General features: G+C 38.6%; 1 protein-coding gene across 10 annotated transcripts in view; it reads right to left on the bottom strand.

Moving 5' to 3' along the window:
- Positions 1-24,089, bottom strand: part of DMD (dystrophin) — a 1,224,073-nt gene that overhangs the window by 18,684 nt on the left and 1,181,300 nt on the right. For 8 of the 10 annotated variants that reach the window (XM_069873469.1, XM_069873460.1, XM_069873489.1 and 5 more), the window contains 7 exons: positions 21,010-21,146; positions 20,202-20,240; positions 15,680-15,745; positions 14,355-14,420; positions 11,113-11,271; positions 2,159-2,402; positions 1,655-1,778 (listed from right to left, as the gene is read on the bottom strand). In XM_069873469.1, the coding sequence (XP_069729570.1) occupies positions 1,655-1,778; positions 2,159-2,402; positions 11,113-11,271; positions 14,355-14,420; positions 15,680-15,745; positions 20,202-20,240; positions 21,010-21,146 (835 nt within the window). The remainder of the gene's footprint in view (positions 1-1,654; positions 1,779-2,158; positions 2,403-11,112; positions 11,272-14,354; positions 14,421-15,679; positions 15,746-20,201; positions 20,241-21,009; positions 21,147-24,089) is intronic. The other 2 variants (XM_069873545.1, XM_069873523.1) reach the window with 1 other exon arrangement.

The following is a 24,089-nucleotide window of genomic DNA, read 5'->3' as shown; positions in this document are numbered from 1 at the left end:
GAACCCATCTTGTTTAATAATGGCACAGGCTGACATTACTGCCCACACTCAGGATGGAAGAAAAAGCTCCTGAACAAGCTGTATCTCCCACCATAATGGCACTTCTGACACAACAGAAACCCCCTCCCCATTCAGTTTCTCACTATCATTGACTCTTTCACTAACTGCAGTTAGTGAAAATGCTCTCACTTAAACTTCACACTCTCCATCAACAACTCTTTCTAATATACACTAAATAAATTTCTGTGTATGAAGCTGAATATTATCACCAGACTACCAGTCAAAATCTACATGAAAATGAGCCAGCAGTGTGCTCAGGTGGCCAGGAAGTTCAACAGCATCCTTACTTGTGTCAGAAATAGCGTGGCCAGCAGGACTAGGGAAGTGACTGGCACTGGTAAGGCCACATCTCAAATTCCATGTTCAGTTTTGGGTCCCTCACTAACAGAAAGACACTGAGGTACTGGAGCATGTCCAAAGAAGGGCAACAAAGATGGTGAAGGGTCTGGAGCAAAAGTCCTATGAGGAGCGGCTGAGGGAACTGGGATTGTTTAGCGTGGAGAAAAGCAGGTTGAGGGGAGACCTTATCACTCTCTACAACTACGTAAAAGTGGATGATAGCAAGGCAGGTATTGCTCTCTTCTCCTAAGTCACATGCAATAGGACAATAGGAAATGGCCTCAAGGTGCTCCAGGGGAGGCTTAGATTGGGTATTAGGAAAGATTTCATCACTGAAAGAGATATCAAGTATTGGAACAGGCTGCCCAGGGAAGTGATTGAGTCACCATCCTGAGAGGTATTTAAAAGATGCTTAAAGGCACATAGTGACACAGTTTAGTGGTGGAGTTGGCAGTGGTAGGTCTACAGTTGGGCTTGATGATCTTAAAAGTCTTTTCGGTTTCTATGATTCTGTGATTCTATGAAAAATTATTTTGTTGAAGTAATTTTGGTACATTTGTTTAAAGATGCTGCAATGACTGATTGCTTTTTTACTAGCAGACAATTCTTACTGCTTGGTAACAAATACTTATTAATTATAAAACAGATAGGAAATGAGGAAAATGCTACAGAGCAGTTACTAAAAGCATCAAAATAATAATTCCAGAATATGTTTACTTCACCGTACTCCATAACTCATATGATGTTCATTAACACATCTGATGTGATATTTAGAAAAGACACTAGATGATCACCGCCTATGAATGAGAGCTAAAGCCAACTGATTGAACCATGACATATTAAAGGTAAGACCACATAAGTTAACACAGATATGATTAAGCATACATCTAATCTCTTGGCCATAACTAATACTACGTACACTTAAATCAGCCATGTCATGCTTAATAGTGAAAGTCGATCTGAATAAAATAGTTAGCATTTTAGTGATATTTATTCCCAGAAGGCAAGCCCTGGCTGAGCTTTGTGCTTATTGTCAAAATACCCATGCTACTGTGTCATCATGATAAAAAGCAAAAGCCTGAACCATAAAGTTTAAACAGGCAGATGACACCAAAGACCACTGCAAATATCTACTTTGTTCTCATTTGAACTAAGCAGGAGAGGAGAGTATTTTCTGTCTTTAAGGATTTTTTTTTTTTTCTGGAAAATAGGACTGTAACTATTTTTCATGACAGCCTGAATTTTGTTATCTTACCCATGGTTTCTGAAGTCTGGCTGCCGACTACACGAAGCAGCATTGGCTGACTGCTGTCTGACCTCTGCAGAGAGGTAGAAGGAGACGACAGTGTTGTACCATTCACCTTGGCATCTGCCTGCGGCTGAAAATTGAAGGAAGAAAGAAGAGATTGTTATTTACAGATCACTACAGTTGCACAATTGTTTATATATATGTATTTATTTATCTATCTATCTATATTTTATTTATTCCATGAAGAGACAAAACTTTGTCTGCTTTTAAGTAAATATATCCAATCAAACAATGGATTTAAATCCTGAATAAAACAAGGAAGAAGACTAAATAAGAACACTGAAATATGACTTCACCTTCTTACTTGCAGCCTGTAGAACAATTTAATATTATTCTCCAGCTCCTCTACACAGATATAATTTCTTGGTCTGTTGTCATCACCGATGAGGCTTCACACCCTGTTTGGAAGATGACTTTAGAGAGATCTAGAAGAAAGGCCCGAGGACTCACCTGCTCCAGCAGCTGCCTCAGCCTGTGCAGCTGTGACTCCAGCTGTTTGTTGTGATCCTCCAGTATCTGCATCCTGGCCTCCAGGCGGCCTTTGTGCTGGCGAAGCAGCTTGGCTTCTGCAATGAGCTCAGCATCCCGGGGGCTTTGTGGAGAAACCGGCATCATCTCCGGTGGGGATGGCAGTGGAGACAGTCCTTTGTGGTCATGTTGTTGCTTCAAACGGTCATACTCTGCTTGTAAGTTTCTGTTGAGAAGTAACAAGGAGGTAAAAGCTGAACAAGCTGGTGCAGGCTATCCTGCGCAAGGGGTAATGAGAGGGCACCTTCTCCTGTGTGATGTGCTGTGTCTGGTTACCAAGGAGCTAAGGCTCACCTGCTGCCTTTGATTCTGCCAAATCCATATTGGTGTAGGCTTACACCTCATAGATCCACATAGAGCTGATATTATAGGGACCTGTGATACAAGCATTGCCTAAAGGCTCTCTGCATCACCAGACTTCACAATTAGTTCCTTTCCAGGGCACACGACACAGAAGGCTGGCTGGGCTCCAGGCACCCTCCCGAAGCCTGGGTACAGTCTGTCCTGGGCTCAGCTCCTCCCTCGGCTTTCTGCCTTTCATCCTTCCTAGCAGAAGTTGGACTGCCTATTTGCTTCCACGCATGAATACACTCGAGGAGTAATTAGTGCTAAAAGAGGACTTTGAGTGATCAAAGCACTTTACAAATACTAATCAAAGCAGATGCCACCTGGCCGGCCTATCTGTTTTACAGATGAGAAAGCTATAACAGAAAGGTGGCCACACAAAAAGTCAGAGCAAAACACAGAACTCAAACATTCATTTCCAGCTCTGCTGTCCTCAGTCAAGTCACATAATTCTCCTCTCCTTATATTCACAACTTCATTTCCAGCCGAGCTCTAAAATCACTAACTAAGATGAGGAAATGACAAATTAGTGAGCTAATCTGTGAAATTGCACTGCACTAACTTTTAGGCCTGTAATTTCCATTTTTCATTTCCAATGAAATTTCCAATTTTCATTTGTATTTCCCTGTCTAGAGTGCTGCAGTCTACTGTAACTTTATGACATTGCTAGGTTTGTTCTTTTATTCTGTAAAACTCCAGTTTTACTCCACTAAAACACTCCAGATATTTACAAGATTGGTAGTGGTTCACACAAAAAAAAAGAATCTACCAAGCAGGAAAAGCACAGACGATAAGAAAATGACACCTTGTTAGGGATAACACGGTCCAAATATGCAAAAATAGTAACCTGTAGCATAAACTTTTTAGGCAAGAGAGCCCTAATGAACTGCACTGGGATTTTGTTGCTATGATGTTCCTTTACAGCTTCCCAGAGGGGGGAAAAATGGCTCAATGCTCTGGTAACTGCTTACTCATCACAAGCAGTGACCCAGATTTTATTTTTTCCAACTTGCTTTTATTTGAGGTTGTGAGAACAGGCACTTTTTGCCAGTTCTGCCTGCAAAACACAATGCACGCTGACAGTTTGCTCTGGAGGCTTAATAGCACCTCAGAAACCTCCCAATAAACTTTATTAAGCTCAGAAACACTTCTAAAGGTACGTTATTGTGACCAGAACAAGAACGAAAGCAGTATGCATCATTTCACATGAATAAGGAAGCAATGCCAAGGACAAAGACAGGCTACTAACTGTTCTTCAAATGTACTTGTGCCCCTCAGCAGCTGCATGATGGATTCATCCTAACCTGGGACTGTGCTCCCCCCTGCCAAGAATATGATCCCTAAGGGATGTCTGACCTACATTATCTCTCTTCTGCAGAAGTTTCAAAAGGTTAAGATAAGGCGTTGATCATTCTTAACTTCAGGTTGTCACAAAAGTCAAGACTACTTTCTCTAAAACTTACACACAGAGGGAACAACAGAGGCTATGAGGAGTGTTACAACAACAGTTACACATAGTATTTTTGTTTCCTTTTTTCTCTGATTAGCTAAAAGCTATCAGGGCTGATAAGCAGGTGGAAAATAAAACAAACCCAGACCTACATAACTGCCGTATGAGAAAAATCCTTGAAGAAGTTATAAATATCAGTCTATGTGTCCCTGGTGACTAGAAGAAGGGTAACATTGTGCCCATTTTTAAGAAGTGAGATGTCCCTGCACATGGCAGGCGGGGTTGGAACTAGATGATCTTTAAGGTCCCTTCCAAACCAAAGTATTCTATGATCAGTTATTTTCTGTTAAATGAAGCAGGTTTTTTCAAAGAAAGTTTTTTGCTTTGGAGAAATACAGAACTTCAAGTCCATGAAAATTATCTGGAAGAAAGAAAGAAGGGCTATACTGGGTGTTGCCTCCAGACCAATTAAAGTTTTCTGATTCTTGTAGCTGAATGACTTCATGAATAATTAATAAAAAATACAGAAGGGAATAGGAATGAGAATGAACAACAGCATCACAGACAGTCTCACTGTAGACTGACGTTTATACAGGAGTGATCATTAAGCTTTTTTTCACAGTCTGCAGATTGTGGCTATTGCTACCATGTAATAAATTCCATAGATGTATGATACAGGCAATGCTCCACAAACATCAGAGTCAGAAGTTTGAAGTGCCGTAAAGCAAAAGATAAAATATCACCCTAAGGGAAACTAACCATCACACTTAGTCATACTTACAACATAATCAGGTACCTTGCTACCAAGAAATCTGCAATTATCGGTTCAACTATCAAGACAGAGAAGTCCTTCCAGTAACTACAGTACTGACAAACAAGCGAGGACAAGGGAGCCATTCTGATAAAATACCTTCACGTCTGATACAAAATAGTTAAAAACTCTTTCTGAAAACCTATAGGGGGAAAAATTATTGTAAAGGTTGTTGCATATTATCCAAGTAGAGATATGACTGAATTTGTAAGTTCTGAAACTAAATACACTAATATTGCTAAACAAAGGAACGTCAATTTGAAGGATGCATGTGAATTTGCCCAGAGCACCTGTGTCACTGAGATTATCCAGCTGTACCTTTTCAGTCCAGCTACACAGCCCTTAGTCCAGAGAATTACAAATCATCATAGCAACCTTCTTCAGAACTGTAAGAGTTCTTAAAGATCAAATCATCATCAGACCATCATCATTGCAGATGATCAAAAATACCATAATAATTGGCATCTAATGAAGATGAAGAAATGGATTAATAAAGGGGGAAAAAAGCTGAAAATTAAAGAAAAACAAAAGAGTTCAAAAGCTACTGTAGAAATGTCCTAGAGGAGAGAGAAATCTGCTTTTACTCCTATGTCTGGACTACTTTTAAGCTGTGCAGTGAAAAAGAATTGCTGCTGCAAGCCAGACGTCCAAGGCACTGCCCCCCAATACCTAGTGTAATGCCTCTCTGTCCTAAGTAATGGACATTTTCAGCATAAAATGAGAAGTAAGAGAAAGGGGATAAAAGCATAATCCTCTCTGAATGAATGCAACTGAACAAGCAGGGGCAGTACTGGGAAACCCAGCCTTGGCCCTCCATAGCTTACAGGCTGGCTGACTTTTATATCTGACTGCCACAAACAAATAAAACTGCTGCATCTTCTGATCACTAGGAAAATAAGTTCTATTTCAGTAATAGAAATATTCAAAGAAAAACCCACAGAGAATCACAGAATCATAGAACAGTTTGACCTTAAAGATCATCCAGTTCCAACCCCCCTGCAATGGGCAGGTTCATCTCCCACTAGATCAGGCTGCCCAAGGCCCCATCCAACCTGGCCTTGAACACCTCCAGGGATGTGGCATCTACAGCTTCCCTGGGCAACCTGTTTCAGTGCCTCACCACCCTCATCGTGAGGAATTTCCTCCTTATGTCCACTCTAAATCTTCCCTTCTCCAATTTAAAGCCATTACCCCTAGTCCTATCACTACATGCTATCACTACATGCTATCACTTTGTAAAAAAGTCCCCCTCCAGCTTTCTCATACACCTCCTTCAGGTACTGGAAGGTCGCTAAAAGGTTTCTTCGGAGCCTTCTCTTCTCCAGGCTGAACAAGGCTAACTATCTCAGCTTCTCCTTTTATGGGAGGTGCTCCAGCCCTCTGATCATCTTTCTAGCCCATATATTCAACTTACTATGCTTGCACCTCTTTGAGGCAATTCATGAATAACAGAGAAGCATATACTGTAACCTTGATTTATGCAACTGTAAAGAGCTGGGTAGTAAAGAGCTCATAAGTTATCAATCACACCTATCACTGGCAGCATTAATTGCCTAGTGAGGGACATCCGAGTGGATGCCATTTGCTGAGTAGTCTTCTCAGAGGCAATTGAGAACATGTGACTTCATGTTATTTGTCATCTCCCTGCAGAATATCAGTGGTTTGAAGAAATGGACAAAGCTGGTAACTGAACTACCTACTCCTGTCCCTCATCAGAGTGCCAGCATTCACTTTAGGTGGTTCACACGCAGAAGATCTAATTCTCCTTCTTCAGTGCCAAGATAAATACCAAAAGGAGCCATGGCATGTTTTGAAATGCATCACTTCCTTGCTATTGGCAGCTATACAGAAGGAACTTGTATGAGGGGGACATTCATCAGTCTTCATATTTGAAGGAATACCATAGCTGCACAGAAACAGCTTTGAGATTTGTGGCATTAATGCTTCTCCAGTGGCACAAAGCCCTCTGAGCTCACAGTGCAAGTCAGGAAAGAAAAGGCAAGGCAAATAGCCAGGCTGGAGATGTAAGTATTTTAATTCTTTGTAAAATGTTACGAGTGTCTGTGATTGCAAAATCGTATGCTTTCTTCTTAATGCTAGTACAGTACATACTAGTGAGTATAACTTACCTACAGTACAATCTATTTAATGTACCACTTTGGATGGACACCAAAAATCTGTCTTCTCTGCTTCTGAAAGATATCCACTCTTAAAAGAAATTTCAAAATGTTTTCAGGACAGTGTTTTAATTGTTTGGGGTCTTCTCTCATATTGCAACATAGTAATAATGCCTTCCATAGCAAGGTTATTTTACATCTACTGAATTCATAAGAAACAGTCTTATCACAATATTCCGTGTGATGTAAAACCGAGCATTACTCTGAAGGCCTAATATTCAATGAAACATTTTCAGCACTTGAAAATATTCTCTAAAATGCTCACATTTTAGCAAATATAAATTATTTAGCAGTCACATTTTAGCCATAAATTATTTAAGGAAGTCATATTTGCAAGCTACAAAAGCACAAGGTCTCAAAATGCTAGCAGATAAATAATGAATATCTAACAAGAGGTTCATGGAACTGAAAAAAAAACCCAGTCAGAATCAAGACACAGTGAGGTTAGTTTATAAGTTGGATAATACTTTTCAGAAGAATTCAAAATAGGCAACAGATCTTTTTAAACTGTCCAAAGGCAAAATCTCAAAATTACAATTTCAAAGAGTCTTTTTCATTTAAGTAACAAGTGAAGATGGAAATATTTGGAGACCAGAAACTGCAGCTGAAAAACAAATGGAGGTCACAATCCAATAAGCAGCTCAAAAGAGATGAAGTCGAAACACAAAACAAAAAAGAGAACGCCTTTTTTTTTTAAAAAGAAAAAAAAGTAGGAGACTGTGGAGCAGAAGAAGAGAAATGGCAATGAAGTGTTTTGAATATCATAGCACTGCTTCTTGCTTGATGCAGCTTCCCCAAGAGCTGCTGAGAAGTGACTGCATGTACTGACTAATTGTAAAACAATACAAGATATATCAGACAGTGCTAAGTCTTTATTGTAAAAAATTATCAATAGTGTGTGCAGCAGAAGTTGGTAAACGTGGATAGGAAAAGATGACTGTTTATATACTGCTGATAGCTGCCCAGCCACCTGCCCTCACAGGCATAAGCATTGCATCTGTCTCAGCACCAGCAAGAAGACATGCTCCAGTGACAAGACCTGAGGTTTTTACAATGGAGGTGAAACAATCCAGGTGCTTTAAGGCTGGGCTGAGGACCAGGAGATCACAAAGTGATTTGCACTGTGTTCAGCTCATTTCCAAGCAATAGATTTGATTAGTCTTCATGCTGTGGCAATAAATAACGTTCACTTGGAGGGCATTTTTAGGATCAGCATGGGAAGCAATATGTGTTCAGCCACTGGAACTGGGTTCACGCAAGGAATTTGGTCCCAGGTTGTTCATTACCTTTGGCAATAGTCATAAAAGGTTTGCACAAACTGAAAAGAGGGGAAAGACTAGGAAACAGAAATCTAAAGGGACAAGACTATTTTTTAAAGGTAGATAACTTATATGAATGGCTCCTGAACAGCTTATTTTTCTAAATAAGAATCAGTGTTTCCTCCACAAAAATATAATTATCCGGCTGTGACAAGCTACCAGGACAACAAGAACTTGTTTGGTTTTGAGCATCTGCCTCACATTTAAGTACAAGTTATTTATAGCTGTTTGCTGAGACAGAAGTCATGATTTTGTCATAATCAATGAATATCACAGCAGTGTGACCTTCACGCTGTCCTACAGAAACAGACCTTTGTCCCTGCTGCATTGAGACCTGAAGCATCCACAAAAAGCAAGGTTGCTTCCTGTGGCAAGTCTAACTGTACAAATGACAGAACAACAGGCTATAATCAAGTTCATAATCTACAACTCTTGTTTAATCCAGGATTGGAAAACTTCAAACCACATATTTTTAAGGTGTAATTTCTGTCAGAGATATTTTAATGTGCTATTCCACCTTAACAACTGTTATGTAAATAAAGCTCAAACTGAAATTTATGGCATAAACCCCATAACGGAAGTTTTTAGCCTATTTAGTTGTTGAACTCCAGGTTACACTCATGTTCATGTACCACGTTTCCAATCTAAAAGGTGGCTGCTTTAAAAGCCATCTGCCTTTCTGATGGGCAACTTATTTTGTATAGAGACAGCAAAGCATTATGAGTTTTTTTATCTTCTTCCTAGGGCTCTTTAAAATGTAACATCACTTTCCTGAAACACAAGCTATTTTACTATCTGTACAGTACTAGTTACACAAAATTCCTTAACTACATAAGTCTTGTATGCAAAGTATGATGGTTTATTTCAAAATACTGATTTTCCTCCACTTTGGAAAGGACTTGAGCTTTATGTACTATGTAGTATGAGGTTTGGGGCTTGTTTCAAACAAAATCTCACTGCTGTTCAAAGAGCAAGAGATTTATTTAGTACAGCTTTCTGCCTGAAACACTCCTTTGTGCCTATTGATCCTCTACATTCTCCCAAATCCTCCTGAAAAGAAGTGTGGCCTTGACCCTTCCTCCTTATTTCTTGCTTGCTGGTTTATTAATATTTATATGTCTGTCAGACATTGTGCCAGTGTTTTTCATGCAGGCGGAAACATAACCTCCAGGTGTTTTCTCAGGTACTAATTCCTCATAGAAAGCAGTTAAATTTTAGCAGTTTGATCTTCAGCTTAACCTGTCCCGAAAAGTTTTTACTCTGAAAACAGAGAGGCTGCAACACAACTGGAAACATGAGGGCGTGAGAAAATAAGGGCAGAGTAAAAATGTAACTCTTTCAAAAAAATTATACCTTTAATAAATAAAGTATGTGTGGAACAAATTATTAGTTAAATTAGTTGCCCTTGCATCTGGAGATTCTACAGAAAATAAAACTTGGTATTTATGGAAAACAGGCTCTTTCCTTTTCCTGGTTGAAGCATATTAGTTATACGGAAAAACAGACTTAATCTGCAGAGGAGCAGCTGATGCACGTCAAGGAGGAAGCACAAGGCAGATCTAAATCTTCCTCCTGCTTCAGGTGACAGAATAACTTATATCAGGTTTCTTCAAGCCAAAAAAAAACCAAGCTGTCCTTAAGTCCCAATCACAGTCTCATAGAGATGGTGGCGTGATGGAACCACTATAACTGATTAGTACCATCCAAAGAAGACTTATGCATGGAGAAGATCTATGACACTGCCAACACTTGCATTATTTTTTTGACATGCCTAAGGTAAATGATTACTGCATTAAACTCTCAATGTAAACAAAAGTACCTAGCTCTTAAAGATGCCAGAAAAAAGAGCACGAAAATGCCAATAGACTTTACCATAAAAGCTGAACATATAAGAAGGCCAATAAAAATGCACTATTTTTAGAAGTAAATGATGTCTATCTTACAGTCTAATTTCAGTAGTTCAGGGTTGCAGTTTTGAATCTGTCAGGGTCAAGATCTAACAGTTGCCATGCTCATGGTCCAAGACTCCAGAGTAGTGTAGAAAGAGGACTGCTGTGTTGTGATGCTGCAAGAATCCAGTTGAGGCTTTTTTTTTGCAATTGATGAAGATAACATAAATTAAAGTTGAAATTAAAAGTGGAAAATTATATTTAGTATTGAAAGATTAAAGAAATGGCAACAAGTAACACCAAAGAGAAAGAAATTAAGACCCAAGTTTTAACCACCATGAAATAACTCATTTGTCTGAAAAAGCAACTTTACATCTCATGTTATCCCTAAAAATGCTGTCGAAGTGAATTCCATCTAACTGTACAGCACAATTATTTCACAGATTCTTTACTTCAAATGAATTCAACTAACTTCAAAACCTTGTGTATTGCAGTGGCCAACCTTTTTAAGAAAACCCTGTCTTTCCAGGAACCTCTGTCTGTCTTTTCCAGATAGGGAAGCAAAAATCTGCACAACATTCCCTCTCATAATGGCAAAATAAAGTAACATTGGCATGAAACTCATTGCTACCATGGAAATAAAGGGAATGGTAGACAGAAGGCAACATGAAACACAGTCTGCAGAACTTGTCACAGGTGATATACGAGTATTCAAAGCTTGCCATGTTGGAGGCTTTGTGAAAGAAACAGTGTGGACTCACCACTGCACTGGAAGTGGGAATGATTTAACAAAATGGTATCAGCCGCATCACTTACAGAGGGAAACCTTTCCTTTGCCCCTGCAGCATGCGCCTAAGGGCTGTGGCAGCTGGTGGTATAACTCACCTGTTTTCCTCCTCCAGGTCTGCGAGGATTCTCTCCAGTTCCCCTCTTTCCTCACTCTCCAGAGAAATCAGGATCTGGGCAGGACTCCGGGGCTGGCTCAGGGGGGACTCCTGGTTCAGACTTTGGCAGTAGTGCTGGATTAACAAGTGTTCATCATCACTGGAAGACAGAGGAAGATTAAACAAGCTGTTCCCTTCCACATTTTTAACTCTGCAGTGAGTGTAAGGAGACAACTCATTCCCCAGTCTCTAATTTCTTACAAAGAGATTTGATCAACTCTTTGTAATGAACAGCAGAGCAATATATCTTAAAGTAAAATCTGCTGAACTGTTTCAGTTAGTCTCTGATAATTTTCCTTCTCTGCAGAGTCCACATCTCTCCCTTGCTGTTTCTCAGACACTTAAAACCATGTTTTACCACAGCTGACAAATTCAGCTTTCCTCTTTCTGACGAACTTCAATTAAGAATTTGCTTAAGAAAACAGGCCATTTCTGCTGCCTGATCTGTGTTTCGAAAGGTCGTTTAACCAAAGGAGAGGCAATTAAGTACACCTACAAACTCTCCTTACGGGATAAAGATGTCCTCTATTTATTTGTTTTTCTCCACAAAATTGTAAATGAGGTGAAATAACAAAATATTGGGTTAATCTAATGAAATTCTGCTATTTTTCACTGAGCGGTTGTTTTTTTTTTCCAAACTACAAGTGATGTACACTGTCAGAATACAAATACATTCTATTTAATATATCTGATCTCTTTCTTTATTTCTCTTGCTACCAAAGCCGCCCGGCATTTGGAACAGAAACACCTCTGGAAGAGAAAAGCAAGCCCAGTTCTGAAGACTTTGTCCACCTCCTGGAATTATACCAGTGTTTTAGATGGCAAGGAGATGCATTCAGGCCCTAAGTTGTGCAGCTAACATCAGCAGCAACTGTGAGAAATCATGGCAGGTTTCTCTTGACACCACAAGTCAAGAACAGAAAAAAATCGCTGTTGGAAGTCTTATTTTTCTGGTAGTACTTACTGATAACAAAATAATTCAGTCTAGCTTGGGTTTGTCTTTTTCTGTTAGATTTGTAATCCGGAATTTAAAAGGCATTTTGAATAGCTGTTGTTAAAAAATTAGAATTTTCCTTGTTTTCATTTTGTTCCTGAAAATGTTAGTGATGCCATTTTATAGACTGCAGGAATGCTAAAGCAATGTAGAGCACATTAACATTAGTTCATAAAAGGGAAATTTTAATTTTCCACAACAGGCATCCCATTCCTCTTTCTAAACACAATTTCAAAGGCTTGCCAGTTCCTAAATTTATACTCTTCATGAAACACTTCAACTGTGATTTCCTTCAAACAACTGCCTTACATTTATAAATATCCTTATGCATCTTAAGTGAATTAACAGTGAAAAAGTGACATAACAATTGCAATATTATGTTACTTTGCAAGACATACTCTTTTTGTGTGATTTTCAGCCTGCACATATTTTGTATCTATAATTGCAATAACACTCACAGTGAAATGTTTTGTGGTATATATAGACAGTATCTCTTTATCTTCCTCTTTCCCTAATGCAAAACCTGTGAGTATGTCAACCGATAATACTTAAGCGTAACCTGACAAGCAGAACTGAGAGAATTACAGTTGTGAATTCATGGTGAGCTTTGATTTTGCTGCAATTTATATCTGGATCATAGTTTTTGAAAAATTCAGAATGTACAGATTTATTCTCATTTTAGTAGTGCAAACTGAAAAATAAATTGGATAGTTAACTTATTAACTGCACCATATTAACCAACTTTTGATTTAACTAAAGTATTATTTGAACAGTAACATCAAAATGTAATACAAAAGATGCTGCTTACCTATGATTTTGTAACTAAGGACAGTGAAATATTACAGTGAGGACAAAAGGAAATTCTGTATATAATAACATTACTGCTATCCATAACAATAAAAAATTGATGAACAACTTGGAAACAAGGCTTTCATTAACCACATGAAACTATACTGACATTACATATGCATTAGTGTTGAAGTGTCATTTTAATTTTCCCCTTTTTGAAACAATATATTAAAACAATGTACTTGTTTGTACAGGGGATTTTCTTTCGAAGTTGGTAGGTAACAATCCTATCAATTAAAAAGTTAAACTACTTGAAATAAAGAAACAGCTTTATTACTTGCCAAGAATATCTCACAGGCTCACAACCAATCTTATAAAATACTAATGATTTGGAATCTCAGTTTAAGTGAATGAAAAGTGGCCAGAGTACTGTGCTTTACAAGAATACTACAAAAGGAGATTCTGTCAAAAAATCCACCCCTTAAATTGTGTTAAGGATGAGATTATGCAGAACTATAAAAAAAGCCCGCTTTAAGAAAAGGTGGGATTTGAGCTTTTTCATATTTGATTGATTTAGAATCTGTTCTATGGCTTCTCATACACAGTTAATTAACTAAGACCGTATTTTCAAGTATGACAATGATCTATGTGTTTCTATCCTGTTTTCAGATACATTACTCAGAGTTAATTTTCTAGTTCTACATCCTTTCATTCAGAGAACAAACAGGATAAAGAAAATCACGAGGAGAAATATATCATTGTATCAGAAAACCACAAAAATGTCTCAGTGTGACATTAGATTAAACTATTTAAAAATCAAAACTTTTATTTATGACCTTACATTAAAAGCAGTACAATGAATGCTTGCCAGTGACCTGTCCAAATTAAAGTTTACTAATTATAACATATCGCGGTGAGGATAAGTGCCTCCAGGCTTACACTTGCAATGTATTTCAGTTACTTGTAGACCAAAGATTTGTGTTTAGCCCCATTAACCTTTTGAATAACGCTTTGCCATCAACATTTTCTATCTTACAGCGATTACTCTTGCCATTCAGACAGAAGGGTTATCTTTCTATCTTTTTCCTTAAAACATATCAGATGATGAGCATTTTTTCCAAGTAATATGGGAACAATTTAACAAATGAATCAGTAATTCCTTTTTAAGAAATAAGTAACTTTAACTTTGAACATATCAATCATCTGTTGCATAAATTTGGTATTAAGTTATAAGGCATTAATCTAGACACTACAATACAAATTGAAAAAACAGGAGTTCATCATTGAATTGAACCAGATGTGGTACATGGCAATGCAAATTCAACATTACAGAATTTCTTTACAAGTTATTAAATTCTGTAAGAAAACACATGTCAAAAATACTAAACCAGCTTACTTACATGCTCTCATTAGGTGAAATACTGTCATTTAGATAAGAACCATTGGTGTTCTCCATTTCTGCTAGCCTGTGGAAAAATAAACAAGACTCATTAAAAATCAATTATGTTTTCTAGGAACTTTATTCGTTCTAACATTCCTGAAAGAATTAAAGAGCGTGATGTTTTTGATTAATTTGAAATTCAAATTAATTTACACTCACTGTTGATTACAAAAAAAATCTGCAATAAGCTATTACAAAGGATTATTTATTTACTACAATGACCTGGCTAAACTAATTTCTGGGTTTTCAACCCTTTCTCTGAGGTTGTATTCCACTCTTTATGATTAATAAATTCCACAATCAAAGAAAGGCCTTAAGATGCCAGGGGTTTACACAAATTGCTTTGCACCTGGCAATGTCATCACCAGAATGTCAACAATCCGTCACTCCAAAATGTGCTGCATAATTCAGAAATACCTTTCCTGACCAAGAAGTTGGAATAACTATTTTTACATTACCTCAACCCTTGCAAATTAGCTTGCCTGGTGGAAAAATATTTTAATATTTGAGCAGTTAACCCATTTTTTTTATTCTTAAGGCCATTATGAAAGCGGACAAGAGAACTAAAGTAGCAATATACCACTATATTAACCCTCCAAATCAAGCAAAAATCCTGTTTATAGTATTCCACAAGGTGGATTACTTAACACTGAAGTGGCATTTGAGATTCACCTAAAGTTTGGAGGTTTCCGCCCTTCTGATTTGAGTCCATATTAAAACCAAAACCTTATGTTGAACCACAGTATGGGTTGGGTTGGAAGGGATCTTTAAAGTTCATCTAGTCCAACCCCCCCTGCAATGAGCAGGGACATCTTCAACTAGATCAGGTTGCTCAGAGTTCTGTCCAACCAGACCTTGAGTGTTTCCAGATACGGGACATCTACCACCTATCCGGGCAACCCATTCCAGTGTTTCACCACCTTTACCATAAGAAATTTCTCCCTTGTATCTAGTTTCGATCTAACCTCTTTTAGTTTAAAGCCCCTTGTCCTGTCACTACAGGCCCTAATAAAAGGTTGGTAACCTGAGAGCACAGCTTAATGAAGATCCCACAAGACCTAAAGGCCACTTTTGACCACATTAAGTGCTCTGGCATGCAAGTTAGTTGACAGGCTGGTTAGTAGCAGCAAACACAGGCAATGTTCTGCACCTGAAAGCCTGGAAAGCAAAACCCCAAACCCTATGTTTCTTTAAAAAGCACTTAGGTAGCAGACAGCCTTTGGGATTTTTTTTTTTAATGACTGTTTAGAGAAAGGCCTGCCTAGTGTCCAGCTGGTCTCGTACCTGCTAGCATAATGTTCAATGCGTGAATGAGTATCATCATGTGAAAGCTGAGGGGACGAAGCAGGCCTATAAGGCAGAAAACACTGATTAATCACAAACAATACCCCTTTAAAAGTAAAAAGACAACTTAGCTATGCCTATATCCTCACATCTCCATGCCTTATGCTTACACTACATTTGATAAACAGCAAGTTATAACTCCAGGTGCTGCGTGTGCCTCCTCAAGACATCAGTGCAGTGTTTCGTGGTACCACGCTGGGGATTTTGACCATTTTGCAACCCCTTTGTTGCAACGAGTTTTCTTCACACCACTCTCCAGAGAATCTTTTTTCCAAAGCATTTAAGGATGAGCTTTTCTCCCGGTTTTCCCCTTCACAGCTGCCTCTTTTATTGGTAATTCTGTTTCATGTGCAGCCCTGCGCTGGCTGCAACAGCCCTGCTAGGAACCTCTCCTCTGCCTCCCACTCTGCTCCAGTGACTGCTCCCAGTACATCCCGCTAAAAAGAACCTTTAAGGACTACTTCATGAGCAACTCGAAATAAGTAAAAGAAATAAAATGTCTGTAATCAGCCTTAAATAACACACTGCGGACACTGATGATTTTGCCTTGAATCTTTCCAGAGTTGCAGTCTGATCCATCCTGTTACACAGGACACTGTCAGCTATTTTGGGTTTTGTGCCTGACAGATTAGATCGTAGGGTGTCCTCTTCACTTTTTTTGTTGATGAAAACAGCTCATGAGACTTTTCTCATCATGTAGGGTAAAGTTTCTTACAGACTCAACTCTGGGAAATGTCACCATTGAATTATGTTGCCTCTGCAGTTCAGAGAGCACTCTTTGCTGCTGCGTGGGATTTTCTCAATTGAAACGTATCAGGAGGTGCTGGAGTAACAAAAAATGATGCAGCCACCCAAGCTGTATGGGAATCTCACATTTTAGCTAAATTTCACCCTCTCTTTCTTTATTCCACCTCTGTGGGCTCTTTCTCTGGAACTCCCAATTGAAGGAGGACTTTCCCCCTGCATTCTAAGTTGTTAGATGTTGCGGTTCAGGCTGGGTCTGCCCAACAGGGATTGCACTGCATTGCAAGGGTAGATAAGTTTGTATTTACTGGTTATAAACCAGAAGTGTAATAATCTTGTGGTTTTAATGCTCCTGTTAGGAGTTTGAAAATCCTGCAGCAAATCTATTACACTGGTATTACAGCATTCTAATCAGCCTGCAAAGGGCTCTAGAAAATTAGGATCCTTCTGAATTCATAGAGCTGTATGCTAGATACACAAAATTCATCATCATTAATGTCTCTTCTCACAGAACAGCAAGTTTTTCTCTTTCATTACAGGCCAAGAATCACGAATCTCATTTTGTCTGAAATGACCTTCAGCCTCTGAATGTGCTTTCACCCATCACATGTTCAAACATTACCACAGCACACCAGAGGATAAACAGTCAGTTCACAGAGTTCCTCAGTGCAGCAGAGATTCATGATGATGAACAATTGCTTCTCTGCAACTTGATATCCTATTTTCTGTAAGAACATCTACACTGAAGCGAAGGGAGGCGAAAAGGATGCAGTTTATCTAGAGCAGTGGATTATGTAGCAAGATAACAATGGTTTTCTGATAAACTGATACTATCCCCATTTTTTTCATTTCTTTGACATACAGTAAATGTTAAGGTGGCCTAAGCTGGTACTATCAATGAAAGAAGAGGTCTTGGTTTCAATGTACACACAAATATTGCTGCCAATACTATGCATAGACTAGGAAATCTGTAAAAGTAGCTTTAGTTTTGAGCTAGATCATTCTCCTAGTCCCTCTTACTCTGGTATTATACATGTGTTTGTACTAGTACAAAGGAAAGGACAGCACTTGGCTGGGACCAACTGGGCAATAATATGCCCCTTTTGACAGTAGTTCAAGGCAAAAGACGGGCCTGACTACATCGTCACATACCTGCTGCCTTGAAACAAAGCTTCAACTTCAGAAGTGAACAAGGTGTGCAATAGATGTATATTTAAAAAGATAACACAGTGCTATGCAGCTTGTTGAAGCTGATTATGTCTCTGTCAGCTGTAGGCAGGGGATGAGGCTACATTTCCAGGTTTGTCTCTACTTCAAAACATACTGCAAAGGAGATATACCTCAAACATCTTTAAAACTTTGCTTAAGAAAGCAAACCTGTTGAGAAGCTCTGCAGCCTTTGTGTTGAATTTAGCTGCTCAGAAGCACACTTTTGCAGGTATCTGAGAAAGTGTGAAAATGACTGTGCTGCAACACAGGTTGTTGTGTAGACATACTCTCAGATGACCGTCTGAGCTAGAGCTCACTGTCCTTCCTTTCTGAGCACACATACTCAGCCCACCTAATCCGTTTGAACAGACAGCAAGAAGGCTGAGACACACAGCCAATATTTAGCCAAGATAACCATCCCTCTCACAATGGCTCCACAGCTGTATTGCTCAAGCTGGGATCTGCAAGAACAGCCTGGGGAATTCCAATCAAGTTAAGTGGCGATTGAGTGGCAAATACAACCTCCTGCAATTCTCTGCACCCCTAGAAACCTGGCTGGAAGGACAAGGGCACTTTTCTTGCTGTTCAGCATTCTCGAAAGTGTAGAATCAAGTAAATTGTATTTGTGCCACCTACAGCCCACAGTTCAAGTAAAAACACGTGAATTCTCACAAAAATTGTAGACCGTCTCTTTAATGCCTGGGAAGCAGAGTATCTGTGCAAATTACTGCATAATAAGCTGTCAGAATCACTAACTTCTAATAAAAAATAGATATGTATTTATTTATAAGGAGTCCATTTATGCCCCATGTTGATGTCACGATACAGCTAGCATTGCTGAGTGCTGCCAGGTTATGCTCTTAAAGTACTCGAGGATTACCAGAAAACAGGCATGAAAGTACCAAAAAAAGGCAAGATCTTAGAAAAAATGGGAAAGTTTTATGATAACCAGAGTAAGAGGTTTGACTCCTGTAGTGTAACATGGTCTAGCATGAAAGAAAGTAACAAAGTTAGCAGAGCAAAATGAAGAGCAATTCTTTCCAGCCATTATTAATTTCTTAATTTTCTGCTTTCTTGTCAGACCAGGCAAAAGGATTGTGCTTAGGAAAATACTTCCTGTACAAATCCTGCTTTCTGGTATTTCTCAACTTTTCTTGAATACTACTTGTGAATTAAACTCCCTGTAGTATATGACATCAAACCTTTGGTGTGAAGCTATCGGTGTAGGCATACCATGGCATTATTATTGTAAGTAACTAGAATTAAGCATGTTATGGCAAGCAGTTTAATTTCACGTTATGTCAGACACAGCAATGACATTCCATATTATTCACACTTTCTTTAAATGTTACTTTTAACTGTGCAATTGTTCTAAAGTGTAAGAAATCTAGATCTACAGTTGAGTATATAGTATATTACAATCACCCCCAGATGCATTTATAAACAACAGTGCGTCCTGAAGTTGAAAGATCCTGTATTTCAGTCTGGCTCTAGCCTTTTAACATTTTCTGTGGTTTTGATTGCTTAAAATTCCTAGAGGTATTGCCCCTCACTTGACTTCCCATTGGTTTGTGCTCCAAATCAAAATTATAAATCAATATTCCAATGTATACATTTCACTATTGTTTATTCTACCAAAAATTCAATGAAGGTGCAAGCCATATACAATTCACCATATAGAAATATATAAAATCCTATTTATTAGCTTCTCATTAGTTATCAATATGTGAATTAAAAATAATTCTCATTTAATAGCATTTTAAAATCATCCATGTAACACTAGTAGTAGCAAATGCCACAGTGGTAAGTACGTGTATATATATATTAAGTTTATGCTGAGGGTATTACTACAACAGTAAGACAATGCACATGCAGGAATGGTGCAAGAATGAGAATCCATTTCATAGCTGAAAAGTACTGCTTTTTTAACTTCTGAAGAAATTAGGCAGTAAACATTTCCCCATTTCAATATGCCTTCACAAGTCTTACTGTATCTAAAAAACTGCAATAAAATACCCAGTTAGCTTTGTATTAATTGGGGCACATCAGTGTGCCTATGTGCACAGTTGCACATAAAACCAAATCATAGCTTTATCTACAATACAATGTCATTCCAGAAACTGAATTAAATCAATCAATTTCAATTTCTATCCTTCGAAAAGCATTTAGTATACAGAGGGATTGACATCCATTCAGAAACACAGGATTTTAAATTACAGACTCTCAAAAGTATTAGTATGACTGCACCAAAATCCCTGCTAGTTCAATGAAAACACATACTCCAAAAAGAGTATACAGTACACAATCCACAATAGCTGGTAGTTCCTGGATTTATCCCGTTCTATTCATTTGGGATCAAAACATTCTTTCAGTGAGTACATCAAAGAAAAAAGTCATAAAGAAAGAAGGAAATGAACTTATGCAAAACTAAACAAAGAAACAACAAAAAAAAAAGTGAGGGAACGCAGCAGCAGTAGCAGCAGCAGCACACTTCAGCAAAAGTACTCACGCAGAATCTACTGGCCAGAAGTTGATCAGAGTAACAGGACTGCAAGACAAAAAATGAGGAGGTGAAGAGAGAGGCAGAAGAAACTCAGCAGCAAAATAATCACAGAAAGGTTTAAAAAAAAATCACAACAACTGAAAAACAGAAATCCAACAGACGAACATGAATGACTATGAAGAGCAACTAACCAAAAAGTGAAGAAAAAAAATAATCTAAAATTAAAAAAGAGAAAGAAAAAGAGAGCGAGAACAAGCTGCGTGCAATTGCCATTAAACAATGGATTAAACTTGTAAAAAAAACCAAGAAGAACTGAGTTAACTCATTGATTTATCCATGTGCATCTTTTTTTTAAAATGTTTTTTTCCTGTAAAGACATAAAAAACATTTAATAAGACTAAATTTATAACGTAAGAAAAGAGGAAATCAGCTAGGAAGCCTGCAAATACAGTGGCCTAATTAAAAAAAAATAAATCCATGGAAAGATATTCACTTCGAAGAAAATAAAAATTTAATGAAGACATCATTAGTCTCCAAATTGCCATACCAAACTTAGAAGTTTATAAGGCTGTCAGTAAGATGGTAAGTGTTTTTCTTTTACTAACTGAAGCTGAAGTTTCTGTATAAGGACAGGTGAAAACAGATAAAAGCAACGGCAATTGGAATCCCAGCTTGTATTTTCCTGCCAGCCAAAGTTAACAGAAAGAAATAAAGAGGCTTTATGCATTTAGGAAGTGAAGGGAGTTGGCACCAGCTGGGGAGCTCAAAGAGCAGATCAAATGAATTGCGACTTAGACACTTCAGAGCTACTCACGTTTCCATGTTGTCTCCCTCCAAGACAGTCTGCACAGGCAGGTAGCCCATTCGTGGGTGCTTTGCAAAATACCTTTTTGTTCGAAATTTGTTTTTTAGTACCTTGGCAAAGTCACGGACGTCTTCTCCCGAAGTTGTCTGAAAGCCACAAATCACAATGAAATCATCTTTCATGAGATTATTATGGTTTTTGGTTGCCTCTTCCTTTGCTGGGTCACTTGGAAGAGCTGTGGCCACATGAAGCAGAGCTGCCAATGGTTTGGCCTCCAGAATGGCAAATTTTATTTATTTATCATTGTCACCTTAGTGACACTGCTAAGGGGGAGGAAGGAGAAAAAGGGAAGCTCCAAAAACCGCTGACAGGCTTGTGCCTCACCTCTGGCAGGCAACCAATAATTAGACACCAATTTGTCATTTCCTCATCTGGCTCAGAACTCTTTGCCTGATTTTGGTTCAGCACTAAAATGGCTGTAACTGAGGACGTGCATGTCCAGCTAGCTGCTTCACAGGCTGGATCCTGACTATTACCACATCCTCGTCATCTACATCTCATGAACTTGTCAGCTGTCAGTCCATGAAAGTTAGACCCATCCTCTTCACACATTTTCTTTCCAGCTTCACTTCTCAGCCTCTCTGCCATTAATATTTTGATCAAAGAGAAACAAAAAGCAGGTGAGAGCTGCTGAAAGCTCTTAGAGCAGTTATTTCCTCCTGCGCCTGTTTAATCTGAAGCTAGCAGACACTTACGATCAATACCCCAAGGAGAGTCCCTCACCTGCAGTTAGTTTTCCTTGCTGCTGTAGAGACCAGCAGAGGAGCACAAAGTGGAATTAGTTTCCTAAGGACCAAAATGAGCCAGGAAGAGTTCAAAGGATAACTTCTGGGAAGATGCAAGCCTCCTTGCGAGCTTGATTAAAAATTGGGCAATTTTCTGAAATTCTAATGGAAGACTTCAGTTACTTTAGCCAGGCTGCACTCCCTTCTCTGAACCTCACAGAGACACTCGAACCTGAAATACTGCTCTTCTACAGTAAATTTCTTCCTGACCCATATAACGATATTGCTTCTCCAGTGAATCTAATTTGAAGGAAAGAAATAAGGGAAAAGTTAACCTTTCTGACATTTTTTAATGAGTTCTATGCCTTCTCTTTAGAGAGGAAGGAGATGCTACTGAAACACAGATGTATATGTTTTTAATGACTGCCTAGGCAGAAAAATTGAGCATGCCCTAAAAAATAATCTACAGAAAGACTGAAATGCATTAACAGACAGGACAAACACTATCTCTGTACTGACAACATATACAAGATTCATGTAAAGCTGGAAAGATTTTGGCTCTCTTTTCGGTCAGTCTGCCTAGGCGGACAATTTGGCATGAGCAATGAGTGACAGAGAAGCAACACAGCAGAACCTACAATCCAGTACAATAGCATTCATATTTTCAAGAAACTGAGATAATGCTCAACAATATTAAGTATCATTTTCTCAATACATCAGAAGTAAAGTCATTTCAGGGAAGTGACAGATTAAGTATGCCCAGACTACCCAGAGGACTCTGGAAAGGGGATTTACTCAGGTAGCTTCGCATGCTTCAGCAGAAGGGAATTCCCTCTGCAACGCCTGCTAGGAGAGGCTGGCATCAGAAAAGCACACAGAGCACATCAGCTGTGGACAGAGAAAAACCTTAAATATTTAGTCTCGGTATAAATGGATTAAGTGCAGTTTTCTGTTCAGTTTGTTCACCTGTGCCATATATAACCATTTATTGCTGCTTTGTCTATTTGCAGTGTTGTGAACACTTTCCATTGCATGTGACTATAATTTGGATTAAGTGTTTTCAGGCATGATTAACAATGAAATATCCTTTGCTCTGACCCCCTCCTTGCTTCCCTGAAACTTCTGCATGACAACCAAACAGTAAAATGGTGTGTTTGCATAGAAACATCCCAATCTAGCTGGCAGCACAAGAATCCCAAGAAGGCAATATATCTTCCAGTGACAACTTGAAGCACTAGGTACCCTTCACGCAATCCACTTTCCATTTTGAAAATGTTCAAGGAGCACAAGAAAGGCAAAGAAAATGTGATTGTTATATGGACAAGATGATAGACCGAGGCTATTTTCAGCCAAACTTTTGATTAATTTCACAGATGTTTTATTCCACACGATTTTCAGAGAAAAATCTTCTAAATTTTTTTTTGTTTGTTTACAAGGAAGAAACAGCAGAGTTACAGCATCCCAGCTCTCTTAAATCAAAGCAATACATAGGGAGCTGGGCTGAGCATGTTCCAAAAATTATTCTGAAACCAAAACTATTTCATGACATAAGGAGAACTTTACTACCATCTGACTTTTCCCAGTTAGGTAAAAGAAAGTGGCTTGCCAAACCCCTACCCCAGACCTCAGCCCTGACTGTAAACATTAGCTGCAGAAAGGCACCTCAGTTTGACATGCTTCCTTCTGACAAGGTGGGTTTTATGCTGGTGTGTCACTGTTTATTAAACCCAAACAGAAAAATTATCCTACATTTAAATCCCAGTCGAGAAGCTGAAACAGTGACCTCTCTTTGAACAACAAATTGAGCTGTGTTGCTTTCAGGAATAATTGCTGTAGTTTTCCTGCCTAAATGAAAATTAGTGAACAGCCTTGCCCTTATTCTACCTCAACCTTTCGCAGGAAAGGAAAAGTTATCACATCCCTCAGATATTTAACATAGGTTCTCAAACGTCCCTTAATCAGAATTAAAGACTGCAGTGCTCCAAAATTTCCTGAAAGTAAGAGGGAGGGGGAATACAAATATCAAAATGCTCCATTTGTGCTCATCCAGAGGCTGCAAAGATATATCAAAGAAGGCATCACGTGTCTTCTGTCTGCCAAAGTGCATCTTAAGATGAGAGATTTGTCTGGAGGAAGAGGAAAAAATGCTCTGCAAGCCCCTTTTCATTCACTTGAAAACAGTTACATACTAGACATGATAGCTCCAGTGGATGTCTTGTGCAGTCACACAGTACTTGGGTTTATTTTTTCAAAAGCAACAACACAAAAAAAATCAGGGCTTGCTGTGCATCACATTCACTTCTC

Source organism: Phaenicophaeus curvirostris, chromosome 1 (assembly GCF_032191515.1).
Source record: "Phaenicophaeus curvirostris isolate KB17595 chromosome 1, BPBGC_Pcur_1.0, whole genome shotgun sequence".
Taxonomy (NCBI): domain Eukaryota; kingdom Metazoa; phylum Chordata; class Aves; order Cuculiformes; family Cuculidae; genus Phaenicophaeus; species Phaenicophaeus curvirostris.
This window is presented reverse-complemented; position numbering and strand designations above follow the sequence as displayed.